At 33.2% G+C, this 19,445-nt stretch overlaps 1 protein-coding gene across 1 annotated transcript; it reads left to right on the top strand.

Annotated features, from left to right (window-relative positions):
- Nucleotides 1–4,859: 4,859 nt before the first annotated feature.
- LOC130449509 (pheromone-binding protein-related protein 6-like) lies at nucleotides 4,860–18,775 on the top strand. The gene is made up of 7 exons (XM_056787388.1): nucleotides 4,860–4,969; nucleotides 8,937–9,015; nucleotides 10,811–10,863; nucleotides 10,925–10,960; nucleotides 14,386–14,491; nucleotides 14,549–14,613; nucleotides 18,675–18,775. The coding sequence occupies exons 1-7, from the start codon at nucleotides 4,919–4,921 to the stop codon at nucleotides 18,690–18,692; spliced, it is 408 nt and encodes a 135-aa protein (XP_056643366.1). The 5' UTR covers nucleotides 4,860–4,918; the 3' UTR covers nucleotides 18,693–18,775.
- Nucleotides 18,776–19,445: the final 670 nt, after the last annotated feature.

The following is a 19,445-nucleotide window of genomic DNA, read 5'->3' as shown; positions in this document are numbered from 1 at the left end:
TATTTTTTTGTATACTACGTTATTTATTTATTCTATTCCTATAGGTGAGGTTAATTTATACATTTACTCATTTAATACATTTAAACACTCACACTACACTTAACTAATTTATTTAAAATCGCAGGTTACTTTTCAGTATTACTGTTAATTATAAACTAACTCTCGCTGTTAAGCAAGTTCGGATATATATTAGAATTGACTTTTCTAGAGCTGAGGAAAGTAAACAAACAAAATTAGTTGTTCTAAAAAAATAATATTAGCAGCTCACCAGTGTTTATAAAAAACGTACATCAAAAACACCGACAAACATCAAACGATTCGGTGTATTCACCAAATTTTAGAGTTCCACTATAATCCGGACAGGACCGGCTTCACGGTACCATTAATCAATTAATTTATGTTTCTCTCTGCAAAAAAAATGATTTATTCTAATACCGAAATAAATATTATTCCTCTAGTAGCTCTTTTCCTAATTTTATGGCACCGTCTTCTCCCAAACTTCTCAATCTGCTTTCCAGGTGCTGCTTTGCACTTATCTTTTCTATAATTTATCCAGAATGGATAAAACTTGTAAATAATCATGTTGTGGTACAAGATTATGATGATACATGACGAGGAAGATTGTAGAGAATAGAACTGAAAGTTAATTTAAATAAAACACATATAAACTTTTTGGAATGGAGGCCGCCAACAAATTAAGATGATGAAATAACCACAAAAACAGAAAAAAACGCAGTGAAATGTAAATCGATAGAGATAAATTAATTGGAATTCTGCAAAATATTTAATTAAACTTGTACTGCTATTGATTTGATTTTATAAAAACTGAGTCCTATTTTTATCTGAATAATAAATATATCAAAATATGAACTCGTATTTTCGACGATTTCCTATCTATTATTGGCCTTTTTATTCGGTCTAGTTGACCGGCAGCAAGAAACGCAGAAAACAAGGAAGTGCGAATAATGTGTAAATGTCACTTGTTTGATTTAGTTGAAAGCAAAAAAAAGAGGTAAAAATAAATAAAAAGAAGTTTAGTATTCGAGAAAATGTGACGTGGAACAGAGTTTATTTTATACTGCAATACAAGTACAAAAAGGAATTTATGAAAAACAAAACGTTGGATGTATTTTTTTCCTAGAAAAGTACACTGCAAAAAACTAATTAATTATGCATGCACGTACAATTTGAATTCGAAGCGAGAACTACTGAAATTAATACAAATAAAAGTTTTTGACGCTTGTTTTAGTCAATTACTTTATTCATTTTATAGGCATGTCTTTAATGAACGGAAATCTTGATTCCTGAGGAGAGATATCCCACAAAACTTCCTGGTATTTTCTGTTTTAACGAATGTTTGCTAGATGATTTCATATTTCAGACACCTCTTTTACCATCGGAATCTTCATTATCCGCGACTACTCTATATTTTTACCTGACCTGTGGTTCACAGTTGGTTCAACAACAATGTTCAACTGCATAAATCAAAAAGCGACGCTCATTGACGTTGTCTCAAACCCGAACGAGAGTTGTTATACCACACTGATGAGACATAATAACGTCGAAACTAGTCAGTAGTGAGAAACCTCTACTAGCAATTACGAGTCTTTGGGAATATATAAATCGACAACAAGGTTGATCGATATCAACCTCTTCAGAGATGTATTTCAATATTCGTCGAGGCATTAGTCAGGAAAGTAGTTGTTTTCTCCTTCAAACAACGACAGAATATATTTTCGAAATCAGAGAGTTGTTATACCACACTGATGAGACATAATAACGTCGAAACTAATCTTAATATCGACAAAAATGTTGAATGATATCACGCTTTTCTAAATAAATGTAATTGGATTTTGTAATGATATGAACAGTACACTTTTCGTAATGTCTTTCTGTCCCTTGTTGTAATCCTGGTTGACATTCTTCTTGCTGGGGTTCTTCTACGTCGATTGACTGGTTGTCTGCTCAATTTCCTTGTCTGCTCAATTGCTCTGCCGGCTCTCGCGTGAGTATATGTATCACGGTGCGCTGGTTATTCTATCTCTTATTCTGGGGGAACGCCAAAAAAATCGTGCATTCAGACGCGTTGAAAGTTATCAACAAATTCAGTTGGTGTGATTAAACCTCAGAAATCAAATCCGTACCAATGGAATCCAATAAAAAGTGGCCCGATCAAGTTGATGCCCTGAAATAAATGTAGTGACTATCGATTAGTCTAAACTTGTAGTTTTTGCAGTGAAGACGTGTTAAAATGGAAAAATCGTGCGAAATTGTCAGTGAAGTTTGTTCTGTCATCGTTGTTTTACATAATGAAAGCAAATCCGAAAGTAAAGATAATTTCATTGTTACCAGCAAACGAAATAGAAGCTCAACACCACCAGAAATCCGAGTTACGCCTTAGAAAGTCTATGCTAATGCTACAAAAGAAACTGATTCAGTGGATCCTTGCCCACCAAGATTGAACTGAAGGAGATTTAAAAAAATAGGCGAACCGATAAATGTAAATTTGAGATATTTGGTTCAAAACGAAGAATTTGCGTTCGACGCAGTGCCCAAGAAAATATAATGCCAGACTGTGTGTTCCAAGAATCAAGCATTTTGATAGCTATGAAATTAACGTTTTGATTAATGGAATTATGAAAAAGAAACAGTACAAAATAATCTTAGAACCAAATGTCGTTCCTTCGAGTTTGCGATTAATTGGAGATTGATTTCCAGCAGGACAAGTCGAGTCACCTCGGAACTCGGATCTCAATCCCATTGAACTTTTGTGGGAAGAGCTTGATGGGAACGTGTTGTCCATCCTCGAAAGGAGACGTGGAATGTTGTATGCGAAAGTTGAAGCAATTTATCACTGAAATCTATCAACAAATTGACTGCACTCATACCAAGACTTGTAGGAAAAGTCACAGAATGTAGAGAGAAAGAGAAATGCATTATAGTCGAAAAATTGTTACAATTTGTGGACAAAAGCTTGTAAAAACTAAAAAACAAAACCAGTGCCCAGGAAAAGATGATTCCAGATTGTGTGTCCCAAGAATCAAGCAATTATGAAAAAGAAACAGTACAAAAAAATTTTAGAACCAAATGTCGTTCCTTCGAATTTGCGATTAATTGGAGATTGATTTCTAGCAGGACAATGATTCGAAGCATAGTTCTAGGTTATGCAGAGGATATTTGGAGGAGAGAAAGCAATAAGGGGTGTTTGTAAACATAGTTTAGTCACCTCAGAACTCGGATCTCAATCCCATTGAACTTTTGTTGGAAGAGCTTGATGGGAACGTGTTATCCATCCTCTAAAGGAGACGTGAAATGTTGTATGCGAGATTTGAAGCAATTTATCACTAAAATCTATCAAAAAATTGACTGTACACATACCAAGACTTGTAGGAAAAGTCACAGAATGTAGAGAGAAAGAGAAATGCATTATTATTGAAAAATTATACCAATTTTTAGACAAAAGCTTGTAAAAACTAAAAAACAAAACCAGTGCCCAGGAAAAGATGATTCCAGATTGTGTGTCCCAAGAATCAAGCATTTTGGTGGCTGAATTATGGTCTGAGGCTGCTTTTCTAGCTATGAAATTGATAGAATTACGAAAAAGAAACAGTACAAAAAAATCTTAGAACCAAATGTCGTTCCTTCGAATTTGCGATTAATTGGAGATTGATTTCTAGCAGGACAATGATTCGAAGAATAGTTCTAGGTTATGCAGAGGATATTTGGAGGAGAGAAAGCAATAAGGGGTGTTTGTAAACATAGTTTAGTCACCTCAGAACTCGGATCTCAATCCCATTGAACTTTTGTTGGAAGAGCTTGATGGGAACTTGTTATCCATCCTCTAAAGGAGACGTGAAATGTTGTATGCGAGATTTGAAGCAATTTATCACTAAAATCTATCAAAAAATTGAGTGTACACATACCAAGACTTGTAGGAAAAGTCACAGAATGTAGAGAGAAAGAGAAATGCATTATTATTGAAAAATTATACCAATTTTTAGACAAAAGCTTGTAAAAACTAAAAAACAAAACCAGTGCCCAGGAAAAGATGATTCCAGATTGTGTGTCCCAAGAATCAAGCATTTTGGTGGCTGAATTATGGTCTGAGGCTGCTTTTCTAGCTATGAAATTGATGGAATTACGAAAAAGAAACAGTACAAAAAAATCTTAGAACCAAATGTCGTTCCTTCGAGTTTGCGATTAATTGTAGATTGATTTCCGATCCGAAGCATAGTTCCAAGTTATGCAGAGGATATTTGGAGGAGAGAAAGCAACAAGGGGTGTTTATAAACATAGTTTAGTCACCTCGGAACTCGGATCTCAATCATTGAATTTTTGTGGGAAACGCTTGATAGGAACTTGTTGGAAAAAGTCATAGAATGTAAAATGATGAAAAATGAGTTTAGCTGATTTATATCCTTCTTTTATTTCATTCAGTCATAAAGTTTTGGCATGCAGTGTTGGTAAGAAAATGATAATTGATAGACGACAAAAAATTTCTGGTTCCAATATTTCAAATATGGTTTATTTTTCCAGAATGTTAGTTAATTCATGCAATATTTTTAATTAATAACATAAAAATAAACAGCGAACCTTGTAAGATTCTCTATGAATAAGATTTATGTAAATCAGCGTTAATTTGCCAGGCGTATCTAAGATAGACGACAATTTTTTTTATAATACAATATAATCATCCGCAATTCATGTTTCTGTGAGTCCAATTGTCAATCAAATAACCGTAGAACCATCTCATCAACATCCTCATTGATATTAATTATTGTTTTTCATTACTGCGACCAGCTCTGTTATTAAAATTTTATTATTGAAAATTACTGGAATGTGTTGCTTGAATCTACATAAAACAGTATAGTTGAGTTTTTTTTTGTTAGTAACTAGCCAGCGTTAAGTTTCATTCAACATGAAAAAGTTTACTTGTATCTTATTAATACTTTTTGCTTCATCTCACGCTGTAAGTTTTAATTTTTAGTATCACAAAAAAACGAAATGTTATATTTGCTATTAAAAGTTTTATAATATCAAAAAATACATTAATATTATTGACATCTTCATTCACATGTTGTTAATTTGTCAGCTTATCACCTTTTTTTGTACGGGTGATCAAAATCTTCTTCATCTTCATCTTCTTTATCAGTCGATATGTTTCTATTTCTGGTAATAGGCATCCTTCAAATTTTTCCAAATTACATGTTGTGTCTAGTATCGTTTTCATCCAGTATCGACCTTCTACTTTCTTAATATCATCTAATCAACGTTTCTGGGGTCTTATTACTTTTATTCTGGTCGCCATATTGTGATATCTATGGTCTATCTTTCTTTTACTATATGGTTTATGATTTTGATTTTTTTGTAGATAGATCCTATATCTGAGATATTCCTGATATATTTCTCCATTGTCTTTTGTTAATGTAATTGCTGCCACGGAAAATTTATTTCCTCTTTAGAATACTGGGAATAATTCTGTGATAAAGCTTACCAAATGTTGCCCAAATCCATTTCGACTGTCTAGTTTTCTTTGCTCATTTTTTTCGCTCCTAGTTAATCCCAAAAATATTTATTATCCCGTTAAGTTTTTCTAGCATTTGAAGCGCGTGTTGTTTAGGTAGGACCTGTCAATGTTCATGCCCTTTTATACCCATGACAATTCTATTATTGCAAAGGTAATAATTTTGGAAATATCGGGTTTCTTTAGCCGACTCTTCATTAATTTCGGATGACATTATACTAATATTTCGAAAATATATTATGACGTTCTTCAAAGGAGAAAACAACTACTTTCCTGGCTAATGCCTCGACGAATATTGAGTTATATCTGCTCTGAAGAGCGTGATGTAAACATCGACCTTCTTATCGATATCAACATCCCCATTAACTCGCAGTTGCAAGGAGGTAACCATTGATTAGTTTCGACGTTATTACGTCGCTACAGAGTGGTTTAACAACCCTCGCTTGGGCTTGAGATCCGAACTGAAGACAACGTCAAAGGCTATTTAATTCCCCAGCGAACACTAATTGGCGCAATCCTCAGTTCCAACTTCAAGCCACGGGTCAAGTAAAAATCTAGCGTAGTCGCCAATAATATAGATTCTGATGGTAAGTAAAATATATCAAAATAAACGATTCCTACTATTCACCTCTGAAATAATTTCGAAATTTAATATTTCGAAAATATATTGTGTCGTTCTTATTTTGTGGGAATGTGGAAAAATCAAACACCCAAGTGTACTAACTTTAATATATTCCGAGCTTTCGAATACTTATCTATTTATCGTCTGGGAAATAATTAGTTAAGATTCGGAGGTTTCAAATTTTTTTATTTCTTGTAAAAACATTGAATTCGTGGATTTAAAAATTCATTATTCAAATTGACGATTGATAGAATGAATATTTCAATCAATTAACTCTATCACTTTGAATATTAAATTTTTAAATCCATGAATTCAATGTTTCTACGAGAAATGATATAATTATTTGAAACCGTCGAATCTTAACTAATTATTTCCCAATGAATGCATAAGTATTCGAAAGCTCGGAATATATTGAAGTTAGTACACTCTGGTGTTTGATTTCGCCACATTCCCAATACGAAAACGCTTATATATAAATCGAGAACAGAGTACAAGAGAAATATTTTGTTAAGTGAAATTCTATGTACAGAAAGTAAGTTCCTACAAATACCTGGGAACCTGCTAACCGAAACTCAAACCTCAACAAAAGCCGCCATAAACAAAATCCAGTTAATGCAGTGAAAGTGAGCTAAATCGGTCCAGCCGTTCTCGAGTTTTAGCGAACAGCAATAGGCTAATAACTCGCTGAGTTTAATCCCTGTATTTCTGCCTTCTTGAGTATGGAGTTTATTGGACTTAAAGTCATTGTATTTGAATTTTTTCCAAGAAGTTCATTTGTCGTAAATATTCTTTTGTATAGGCTTGATTTTACGGTATGACTCCGCATAATTCGTTTATTATGTTAGGAAGCACCTCATATAATATGCAATGATTTCGTTTCAAAATTTCTAGAAAATTTATGACGAAAGCAAACTCGTAGAATCTCGAAACAGTTATGACCTAAAGCGGTTTATCGATTTCAATTTATTTCCGATTTTGTGTTGTACATACATAAAAAATTGAAGTAACTGCTCGCTTAGTTTGAAACTAACGGATTTTAATTGCTTGCTGATATCAAAATGTTTCCTCTTTGTTATATTTTATGAGCATTTAATTGTTTTTTGTTACCCGATTCAGTAACGAATAATGGAATCAACCGCCGAATCACTTCGGATTTCGTGAGAAATTTACTATTATCAGTTACCCCTAAATGGTCATTAACTACAAAATATTATTATTTTACGATTAGTAGTAGTTTTGTTTCAAAGTTTGTTAAAGAAAGAAGAGGAATTTTGAATCGCTAACTGCATGATTCTACTAATTATCTCTCCTATAATGTTTTTAACGCATTCTTTACAAAAAAAATTCGCTATTACTAGCGTTTTGTTTGTCCTTTCGTTGATATAAATCGACATCAATCAACATCAAATGACAATCGACATCAATAGGCTTCCAAAACTTTCTTTTATAATATTTTATCTCAAGCCCGAACGAAAGTTGTTATATCACTCTAATTAAACGTATAAACGTCGAAACTAGTCCGTAGTTATAAACCTCTACTTGCAATTACGATCCATTGGGAATATTAATATTGACAACAAAGTCGATTGACATCACGCTCTTCAGACGAGATTTAATTCAAAATTCGTCGAGGCATTAGCCAGGAAAGTAGTTGTTTTCTCCTTTGAAAACCGGCAGAATATATTTTCGAAATATCAAATTTCGGAGTTATTTCAGTTATTTCTACCCGATCAGTGTTTCGCAGTTTTCGTATTGGGAATTTGGCGAAATCAAACACCAAAGTGTACTAACTTCAATATATTCCGAGCTTTCGAATACTTATGCATTCATTAACTGGGAAATAATTAGTTAAGATTCGACGGTTTCAAATAATTATATCATTTCTCGTAGAAACATTGAATTCATGGATTTCAAAATTCAATAATTAAAGTGATAGAGTTAATTGATTGAAATATTCATTCTATCAATCGTCAATTTGAATAATGAGAAAGCTCGGAATATATTAAAGTTAGTAAACTTTGGTGTTTCGTTTTTCCACATTCCCGCAAAATAAGAAGGACACAATATATTTTCGAAATATTGAATTTCGAAATTATTTCAGAGGTGAATAGTAGGAATCGTTTATTTTGATATATTTTACATACCATCGGAATCTATAGTGTCGGCGACTACGCTAGATTTTTACTTGACCCGTGGTTCGTAGCTGGAAGTGAGGAGGGCGCCAGCTAGCATTCGCTGGGGAATGTTTAACTACATAAACTAAATACTCTTTGACGTTGTCTTCAGTTCAGATCTCAAGCACAAGCGAGGGTTGTTAAACCACTCTGTAGCGACGTAATAACGTCGAAACTAATCCATGGTTACAAACTTCTCCTTGCAACTGCGAGTCAATGGGGATGTTAATATCGACAAAAAGGTTAATTTAAATCACGCTCTTCAAACGAGATTTAATATAATATTCGTCGAAGCAATAGCCAGGAAAGTAGTTGTTTTCTCCTTTGAAGACCGGCAGAATATACATACACCTCATTCACCATCGAAATCTACAATTTTTTTTCTTTTTTTCTTGTTTCTCTTTTATCTTTGTTTATTTTCCTATTCCAACCATGTGTTTTTATTAGTATTTTAATTAGTTTTGCTCTTTTATTTGTTCAGCATACCATCTACAACAACAAGTTGACTGAAACAGTCTTTGCATGGATATCGAGTCACACATATTTGATTAAAATAATTTTAGAAGCTGTCGTATTTATTCATAGACATACATACATAATATACATACATTTACAGATAAAACTACCCCCCGAACTTCAAGAATATGTTGACGATCTACATAGAATTTGTATAGCGCAAACCGGAATCACTGACGGTAAGTAGAAATGGGATTTTGAGATATGGCAACACTGATTTGAATATGTCAAAACTGACATTGTTGACATTGACATTTTTAATAGTGAACATACTCAGAACTTGTCATACGAGTGCTATTTGAGTTGCGATGACTTTTGACGTGGATTAAACCAAAAACAGTGTGTCCTTCAACTCGCTTCGACTTTTGGTGATGAAGCACCATCTCGAGCGACCGTGTTGTCCTAATTCAATCATTTGAGCCTGATTTGAATATGTCAAAACTGACATTGTTGACATTGACATTTTTAATAGTGAACATACTCAGAACTTGTCATACGAGTGCTGTTTGAGTTGCGATGACTTTTGACGTGGATTAAACCAAAAACAGTGTGTCCTTCAACCCGCTTCGACTTTTGGTGATGAAGCACCATCTCGAGCAACCGTGTTGTCCTAATTCAATCATTTGAGCCTGATTTGAATATGTCAAAACTGACATTGTTGACATTGACATTTTTAATAGTGAACATACTTAGAATGAATTGTTTTACGAGGGCTTTTTGAGTTGTTTATAAATACTTAAAACATTGGTAAAAAAAAAGAATTAAATCGCTAGCATTTTCGTGTGATTAATTAAACCAACAGCAGTGTGCAACTCGCTTCGGTTTTTGGTGATAATGCACCATCCGGAACCACCATTTTCGCTGGTTTTCCGAATTCGATCGAAGTCGCGCTTCGCGACAGAATGAATTTCGTAAGGGTCGTCCAAAATCAGCTGTTTCGCCAGAAAACATCGATACTGCATTGGGTATTAGTTCCAGTTGCATACATTCAATATTGCATGAACATTGGGCACCCAAAATGATTAGTTCGCGTTGGATACCACATAATTTGACAATCGCTCAAAACAAAACTCGAGTTAATTGGTACAAAGAAGTGATTATGACGTTCCCAAATGTCAAAGATAGTTCAATTTGTTAAGAAAATGTGATAACGCCCACAATGATCGCGCTTGTAAGCGCTTTTACGCGCTGAACGTCAAAAACCTAACCTCACTTTTCTAGTACAGTTTATAGTTGCATATACCATGAAAAATGACTACTCCGAGTGAAAGGCTGAGAATTTGTACGTACTCATGACTGTTAATATAACAAATAGTCATCTGGATACAAGAAAACTAAAATTTGACAGAATATACGGAATCATTTTCCCATTTGAAACAAATTCAATGACAAGAGCTGGTGATTAACTTCGTATAAAATCGACAATCAGGTTTTCTTATTGAATGGTTTGTTAAGTGTCTAATCCACTAGATGGTGATGGAGAAATTGCCAAAGCAAGGTTATATCCGGGAATTTTTACGTAGGTTGTCGATAGCAGTCGTAGAGGGATTGAAAAGTTTCTTGAATTTGAAAAAAGCTGTCTAGTATTCATCCGCGGGGTGAAAATATTGCTTTTATTAATGATAATGTTTGATTCGGTAATGCGAGTCACGTATTCGGCGGTTGAGAATTAACCACTTGCAAGACAATAGCCTTTTGAGTTGATGATTTGTGAGTAGACGTTTTTTGCTCAGGGGGTTGATTATTTGAGGTAAACCGATCGAAATGATTTGTTGGGGTGTTTTTACTAGCCAAACTGATGGTTTGTTGTTCAACGATAAGTATGCAATCCAGTTCTATAGATATATAGATTGAGTTTGCAAGAGAAGTTGGTTAAGAAAGCAGTGAATTGTTGGTGATTGATAAAATTGAATGGAAAAGATATTTCCCTTTCGTTTTATTGCCATTAAGATCAAACTTTTTATTTTATTGCAGCTGACCATGCAGCTTACGATATAGTTAACAATCCACATGATTCCAAACTTATGGTAAGATATAGTTAACGATAAAAAAAATATCAAAATAATTGATTTAAATATTTTATTTCAGTGTTACATGAAATGTTTAATGATTGAAGCTAAATGGGTAAGAAATTTGTCTAATAATTGTCATATTTGAGCATAAATTTCGAAATCTGTATGATATTCAATGTATCAGATTCAAAATTAAAATTCCGAGTCCTTTCCACCGCCCTTGATCAATTTACAATAAAAATAGCTGAGATAACAGTTCAACTAAACATGTAGAGAAGGCTTGGGGTAGTTCTTATCTTTTCCTCCATCTATTTTTGATAATAATAGATCTTCTACATGTTTCTAACCATTTTTTCCGTGGACATCCTCTTTTCCTTTTCGATCCTTCTCCATTGTCCTACTATTTTCGTCCATTCTGGTCATCAAACGGAGTCTTTTTTCTCTCTAACTTCAAATCCTATCCCTGCGTTCGTTCTTCCGTTGGTAATTTAACTGTCTTGGTAAAATGTCTTTTGATCTTAATATTCCTCCTAGGGCTCCAAATGTCTAGTTTCCTCTCGCCAGTTTTTATCGATTTTCCTGGTTTCACCTCCTCCGTTTGTCAATGTTACTTCCAGGTATTTAAACTCCTGGACTTCAATTAATTTGTCCACATCTTTTCCGATTTCCAAAAGTAGAAGCGAATTGAGCAGATAGGCCATCAAATGATATACGGATGGTTTAAAAACAATAGACAAAATGCCGTAGAAGCTGACAGACTCGCTTCAGTATGAACAGACAAACCCTTCATAGGAACAATAGAGAAAGCATTGGAAAAAGAGGCAGATAGGGGTGAAACCAGTTACTGAAGCAATCTACAGAGTTTCAGACAGGCAAAGACTTCTGGGAAACTATGACCAGACAACATCTGACGAAGCTAGACTTAGCAGTGAATCTAGCAAGCACATTCTGCTGCACAGAAGATGTATGAAAGAGAAGATGTAGATCTCTAGCAGCTAAAGTCACCATGAACTTTCTAAAAAGAGTAGGATCAACGGATCAGCTGTAAATAATGAGTTCCTCAGTATCACAGCAAGGAAGGAAGCTGCTTTTTGTGAGGAACGCTCCCCTTAACAAGTGCTTCCCTTCTCTACGATCAAAATAAATAGTTTCTGCTACAAGAAATATAATTGAGGTGGTTACTCTAGAAAACATCAGAAAAGTCCATAGTCCATAGATTTGTTGCGTTCAGAGTACAACATGCAAAAATCGTGGAAAAATGGCCCCCCTGTTTCACCAAGACCATGCATCTATTCACAACTCGATTACAACGATGGTTAAATTGCACTAATTACACTTCGAATTGCTTTCTTATCCACAGTATAGTCCAGATCTGACCCTCAGTGACTACTGGCTATTCGCTGATCTAAAAAAATACTTGTTGGTGAGAAATTCAGCTCAAATGAAGAAGCAATTGCTGCAACTGAAGCCGGCATGATTGAAAACGATTTTTGGTTAAGAAAATAAGTTTTTCTTAGTAAGTTATACGATTTATTGCGTGTGTTATATATGTATTACTTAGTTATTTGTTCTTCAAATAATTTTTGCCTGTAAAACATTAGAACAACCACAGATTGAATAAAGTTAGATTTCTGCGGTGTCTGCAGTCGGCGGTGACTTTCAAACCAGCTTTTAAAATGTATTAAATAAATTCCACGTAACGAAAACGGAAATTGTACGAGTTTTGCGTCGTTGTTTTTATTAGAAACAACTTAGTTTGTATTTATTTCAACCAGGTAAATAAAGTTTCCATCAAAGTTTCCAAATTAACAGAGTTGATTCCAAATTCTCTTTAAAACTAATATTCGAAGATTTAAAATTAGAATCAATTAAAGGGAATGTAAATTGATTGAAATCAGTTCGTATCGATGTATATAAATTCAATTTAAAACAAACTTCCACTCAATTTTCTATGAAAAATACATTCTCTTATATGTCAGCTTTGCAACCATGCATACATCTTTTCTTCACCCCATCGCAACTTTCCAATTTCATACGCTTCCAAAACACACAAACGATTTTACCATCATATTTTTATTCTCAACCTTGTTACAGCAAACGTTTGAAAATCAACTGGTTCTTCATTTTAGTGTTAATGAACGATTGAATAATTATAAACTAACATCACTCCCAGTAGAAAACAATTTAGAATGGAATAACATAATCTCAATGCTAGGACGTGGTCAAGGAGCAGCGAACACCATCACGCTCCAATCTTTTAGAAGCCGTCTTCATATAATCAAACATATTTATCAAAATATCGATTTATATGGGACAAAAACCAGAATAATTTGTACACAATTTCAAAAACATTCGTCAGAAAAGCTTTAACGTATTGAACTGAAGGGCTACATTCTTTCCCTTTTCAGTGGAAGTGCTAAAGCATCTTGATTCTGAAGCCTCTTAAAACAACAAGATTTTGTATTATTAGTAGGAAAGGAATATAATTAGTAATAAGTCTTTACCTGACCAATTTCCATGTTTAGATCACTAATACGATTTATAAACATTCCTCAATTCTACTACAACATGACCATGGACATATTTTAACATTTTCTCCTCAATTCTATCCATTTTTTTTTGGAAATAGATACAGATACAGTCCTCTTTATCAACCTGACTTTAGTTCTAGAGTCTTTCCACTGCTCATTTGAAAGTAGAGCTCTTCTACAAAGTAATCTGATTGAGATTAATGCAACAAAAACCCAAGCCGCTGTTTTCACGAAGTGGCTAGCACCGTGGTTCAGGATTTGGTGCCTTGACTCAAAATATCACCATCACCGCTTGTTGGGTGATGACTTTGGGAGCAGCTTCACAAAAACTGGAAGACTTCTTGAAGACCAAGAAGCTATATACCTCGTAATAGCTTATAAACCTCAACAAGCCCCAGATTCGTCCATTTTTAGAATATTGCTTGAGCATTTAGATCTCGGCTCCGAAGTATATCATGAGGAAGCTCGACTTAATATAGAAGAGAGCGATTCGACTTGTTAGCGATCCAGAATTGTCAGAAACTTGGACTGCTTAGAGCATAGAAGAAAGCCGCTGATCTGACTCCCACAGAAATTCAATATCCACGGGCACTTCTATACGGCAGGCACTACTCGCTGAACCAGCTGTCGGAATCAGTGGTCCTTTCTGTAATATCTGTGGCAACAGATTAAACCTACTTCCTAGCTGGTATTTCCACTGGTAATCCCAGATCTAGACTTGTCCTGGTCGTCGACAATTTCCTTAACCCTGAGTCCTTTATGTCCAGGGATCTAAAGCAGTTTATTGAGCGCCTTCTAGTATTTCAACAATCAGATTTGATTCACACCCATTGTGTCCAGTACGAATAAGAAAAATAAGTCTTTTGGTTGACGTTTTATACTTTATAGTCATCTAGAGAATCAAAAGTATCATTAGATTTCGATCCAACTGAATATACCGTCGTCTCTTCATTTGAAATTAATAAAAAACAATCGATTAATAATCATTATTGTCTGATTTTTTGAGATGAAACCTGATGGTGAGATTCAGTATGACTTTATAATTGACACTATCCATCCAGATGTAAAAGATATCATAGTGACAGCTCTCAATAAATGCAGATCGATTCCAGGTATTTGTAATGAAATTATCATATCTAAAAAAGGACTACGTATGAATTAATTTTCAGAAGGAGACAATCTATGCCAGAAAGCTTCTAATTTGAATTTCTGTCTTTATGGAGCGGATCCAGTGGTAAGGATACATAATAAAATGTTCAATTCAATTCCAAGTCATTTTTCATATCCTTTTTTCGACGAACTATTCAGTTACACTCTAATCATTCATGGTTTTTTAATCGATAATTATCGAAATTTTTGGTTTTTATCAAAACATAAGTTGACATTGACAATATATATCAACTTATTTCAATGAATAAATTTTTTAGCTCAGATATTGCAAAGTTTTATAATGAGATTCTATTTTTTTTTCTATCGTATTTGATGACTATTTGATCTGTTTTCCGAATATTGAGATGTCTGTCCTATTTTTAATCAAACGAATGGTAAGTCGATATCCAGATTAAAGTTAATTGAAATATGAGTTGAATAATAATATTTGTGGAATTTACTATCGAAATCAATATTTTTGTCTATCCTGATCAGCAAGTGATTTCAAAAGAATCCTTCTGATCCAATCAGATCTGTGTTACGGTGACGCTTGGTAGTAGTTATGTTAATTTGATTATGAAAGATTTGTTTTAACCTAAAATCGATATACAACAACACGTCAGCTGTCAAGATACACTTAGTATCGATAGTAATCAATTGAAATTGATTTGAAAGAAGCCAGATTTACAAAAATAAATCGATTTTTAATTATCGAATGAATCTCCTATAGAAATTAATATTCTTGTCTGTCCTGATCAGCAATTGATTTCAAAATAATCCATCTGATCCAATCAGATCCGTGTTTGGGTGACGCTTGGTGGTAGTTGTGTTAATTTGATTATGAAAGATTTGTTTTAACCTAAAATCGATATACAACAACATGTCAGCTGTCAAGATACACTTAGCATCGATAATAAACAATTGAAATTGATTTGAAAGAAGCTAGATTTACAAAATAAATCGATTTTTAATTATCGAATGAATCTCCTATAGAAATTAATATTCTTGTCTGTCCTGATCAGCAATTGATTTCAAAATAATCCATCTGATCCAATCAGATCCGTGTTATGGTGACGCTTGGTAGTGGTTGTGTTAATTTGATTATGAAATATTTGTTTTAACCTAAAATCGATATACAACAACATGTCAGCTGTCAAGATACACTTAGTATCGATAATAAACAATTGAAATTGATTTGAAAGAAGCTAGATTTACAAAAATAAATCGATTTTTGGCTATCGAATTACTCTCCTATCGAAATTGATATTCTTGTTTGTCCTGATCAGCAAGTGATTTCGAAAGAATCCATCAGATCCGTGTTAGGGTGACGCTTGGTAGTAACTGTGTTAATTTGATTATGAAATATTTGTTTTAACCTAAAATCGATATACAACAACATGTCAGCTGTCAAGATACACTTAGTATCGATAATAAACAATTGAAATTGATTTGAAAGAAGCTAGATTTACAAAATAAATCGATTTTTAATTATCGAATGAATCTCCTATAGAAATTAATATTCTTGTCTGTCCTGATCAGCAATTGATTTCAAAATAATCCATCTGATCCAATCAGATCCGTGTTATGGTGACGCTTGGTAGTGGTTGTGTTAATTTGATTATGAAAGATTTGTTTCAACCTAAAATCGATATACAACAACATGTCAGCTGTCAAGATACACTTAGTATCGATAATAAACAATTGAAATTGATTTGAAAGAAGCTAGATTTACAAAAATAAATCGATTTTTGGCTATCGAATTACTCTCCTATCGAAATTAATATTCTTGTCTGTCCTGATCAGCAAGTGATTTCGAAAGAATCCATCAGATCCGTGTTAGGGTGACGCTTGGTAGTAACTGTGTTAATTTGATTATGAAAGATTTGTTTTAACCTAAAATCGATATACAACAACATGTCAGCTGTCAAGATACACTTAACAGCGATAATAAACAATTGAAATTGATTTGAAAGAAGCTAGATTTACAAAATAAATCGATTTTTAATTATCGAATGAATCTCCTATAGAAATTAATATTCTTGTCTGTCCTGATCAGCAAGTGATTTCGAAAGAATCCATCAGATCCGTGTTAGGGTGACGCTTGGTAGTAACTGTGTTAATTTGATTATGAAAGATTTGTTTTAACCTAAAATCGATATACAACAACATGTCAGCTGTCAAGATACACTTAGTATCGATAATAAACAATTGAAATTGATTTGAAAGAAGCTAGATTTACAAAATAAATCGATTTTTAATTATCGAATGAATCTCCTATAGAAATTAATATTCTTGTCTGTCCTGATCAGCAATTGATTTCAAAATAATCCATCTGATCCAATCAGATCCGTGTTATGGTGACGCTTGGTAGTGGTTGTGTTAATTTGATTATGAAAGATTTGTTTCAACCTAAAATCGATATACAACAACATGTCAGCTGTCAAGATACACTTAGTATCGATAATAAACAATTGAAATTGATTTGAAAGAAGCTAGATTTACAAAAATAAATCGATTTTTGGCTATCGAATTACTCTCCTATCGAAATTAATATTCTTGTTTGTCCTTATCAGCAAGTGATTTCGAAAGAATCCATCAGATCCGTGTTAGGGTGACGCTTGGTAGTAACTGTGTTAATTTGATTATGAAAGATTTGTTTTAACCTAAAATCGATATACAACAACATGTCAGCTGTCAAGATACACTTAGCATCGATAATAAACAATTGAAATTGATTTGAAAGAAGCTAGATTTACAAAATAAATCGATTTTTAATTATCGAATGAATCTCCTATAGAAATTAATATTCTTGTCTGTCCTGATCAGCAAGTGATTTCGAAAGAATCCATCAGATCCGTGTTAGGGTGACGCTTGGTAGTAACTGTGTTAATTTGATTATGAAAGATTTGTTTTAACCTAAAATCGATATACAACAACATGTCAGCTGTCAAGATACACTTAGTATCGATAATAAACAATTGAAATTGATTTGAAAGAAGCTAGATTTACAAAAATAAATCGATTTTTGGCTATCGAATTACTCTCCTATCGAAATTGATATTCTTGTTTGTCCTGATCAGCAAGTGATTTCGAAAGAATCCATCAGATCCGTGTTAGGGTGACGCTTGGTAGTAACTGTGCTAATTTGATTATGAAAGATTTGTTTTAACCTAAAATCGATATACAACAACATGTCAGCTGTCAAGATACACTTAGTATCGATAATAAACAATTGAAATTGATTTGAAAGAGGCTAGATTTACAAAAATAAATCGATTTTGGGTATCGAATGAATTTACTACACGAAATTGATATAACCAATGAAATCGAGTGAATTTTCAAGAAAATGATGCAAAACATAGAATTAATATTAAATATGGACAAAAAAAGAGAGAGCGATGTATGTGGTAGCTTGTTTAGAACTGCTGATCAAGAATAATATGATAAAACCTAATTTCTAATGCTAAAATAAATTTCGCCGAAAATACGATTGTAGGGTCACCCATTTACTGAGGATTAAGTTCAAGTTATGTATTCTTAACAGTTTAATTTAGTTGCAGCTTGCAAGATGCAGTATGCAGTTCATTGTTAACTCTATGAGATGGAAAATTTGAAAGGGTTGCAAACATTTATGTAAAAGTGTTAAGTAAGACAATGATGGAAACGTGTCTGGATTGATATTATGTCTATGACGGTATCGAAATTGTGAAACCTAGTTAAAATTAGATTTCAAAAAGATATTCCAAAGAAACGACTTAATCTAGTGAATAGAACTGTTGATCTTTGAAGACGTATCAAAACTTTAATTGGAAAGTTTACATAGTCGTATTTGTTTTATGTGAAACTCCAATCGTACATCGATCCGTTTCATTTTCATTTGTTTCGATCTGTGCAAAACTTTCTTGATAAAAAAATCATATTGTCTAGTTTTTTACACGAGCTACTAATTAAGGAAAGTATTTGATAAATGACAAAAAAATATCCACTCGATTATTACCATTACAAACCCCATTGTGTTGGTATTGATATATATGACATAAATCTTCATCATTCGATATAAGATATTATGTACATAAATTTCGATATCATTAATAATAATAGTAGTGATTTTGTATTTTGCTTTAATTATTTTCTTCTCTTTTATAGAACTGGTATTTGGTTTGATCTCGTATAACAGAAGTGGACAAAGAGTATTTGCATTTTAGAATTTTATATCATAAAATATATTGAAGATATTAGCAAGTTATTATCGGTTGTTTTATTCTAACTACCTTCATTATAGAGCTTTCCACTTCACTTTCGCGGTTTTGGAGTTTTACTGAGTTTAATAATATACGATGTGAAATATCCGTGCTGGAAAAACTGTTTGGATACGTCAATTTGTATTTCCAAATGCGCATTTTTTCCAAAAAAATGTGACAGTGGCCAATACCTACTGTCTCGTCTGAAATGCAACCTCTTGTATATTGGAGGTGTCTTAGTTACTTATTTGACATTTAGTGGATCCTACAGTCAGATTTCGAGGAATTTTGAATTTTTCGTGTGTGTATTTTGTACGTTGCAATTAAGGGATACATCTTTTCCTCATTTTATCCACAGGGAATTCAGAATAACCTAATACAAGCTTCATGCAACTCTTGATGGAAAAAAATCGATAATTATCATCGATTTTTTATAACTTGAAGTATCAACAATCGATATATATTTTATTCGATTATCAAATTCGTTATTTTTTCCAGGTTTTCATATTTTATGCTAATTATGTAGCTTTCTCTCTCTCTCTGTCAGAGACAGAGAGAGAGGGAAAGCAATGCTTTATTGTCAAAAAATTGTTAGACAAAAGTTTGTAAAAACGAAAAAAATTCGATATACTGAAGAAAGAAAGAAGTCCTTTGCAGAGTGCAAGGCACTTTCAAC

Source organism: Diorhabda sublineata, chromosome 10 (genome assembly GCF_026230105.1).
Source record: "Diorhabda sublineata isolate icDioSubl1.1 chromosome 10, icDioSubl1.1, whole genome shotgun sequence".
NCBI lineage: Eukaryota > Metazoa > Arthropoda > Insecta > Coleoptera > Chrysomelidae > Diorhabda > Diorhabda sublineata.
The sequence above is the reverse complement of the archived record's forward strand: the minus strand, read 5'-3'. Positions and strand labels throughout refer to the sequence as shown.

Coding starts and splice junctions, on each gene's coding strand:
- LOC130449509 (XM_056787388.1), top strand. CDS start 4,919: ATGAAAAAGTTTACTTGTATCTTATTAATACTTTTTGCTTCATCTCAC. Junction 4,970..8,936: donor TTTTTGCTTCATCTCACGCT/GTAAGTTTTAAT, acceptor ATACATTTACAG/ATAAAACTACCCCCCGAACT. Junction 10,961..14,385: donor TAATGATTGAAGCTAAATGG/GTAAGAAATTTG, acceptor TGATTTTTTGAG/ATGAAACCTGATGGTGAGAT.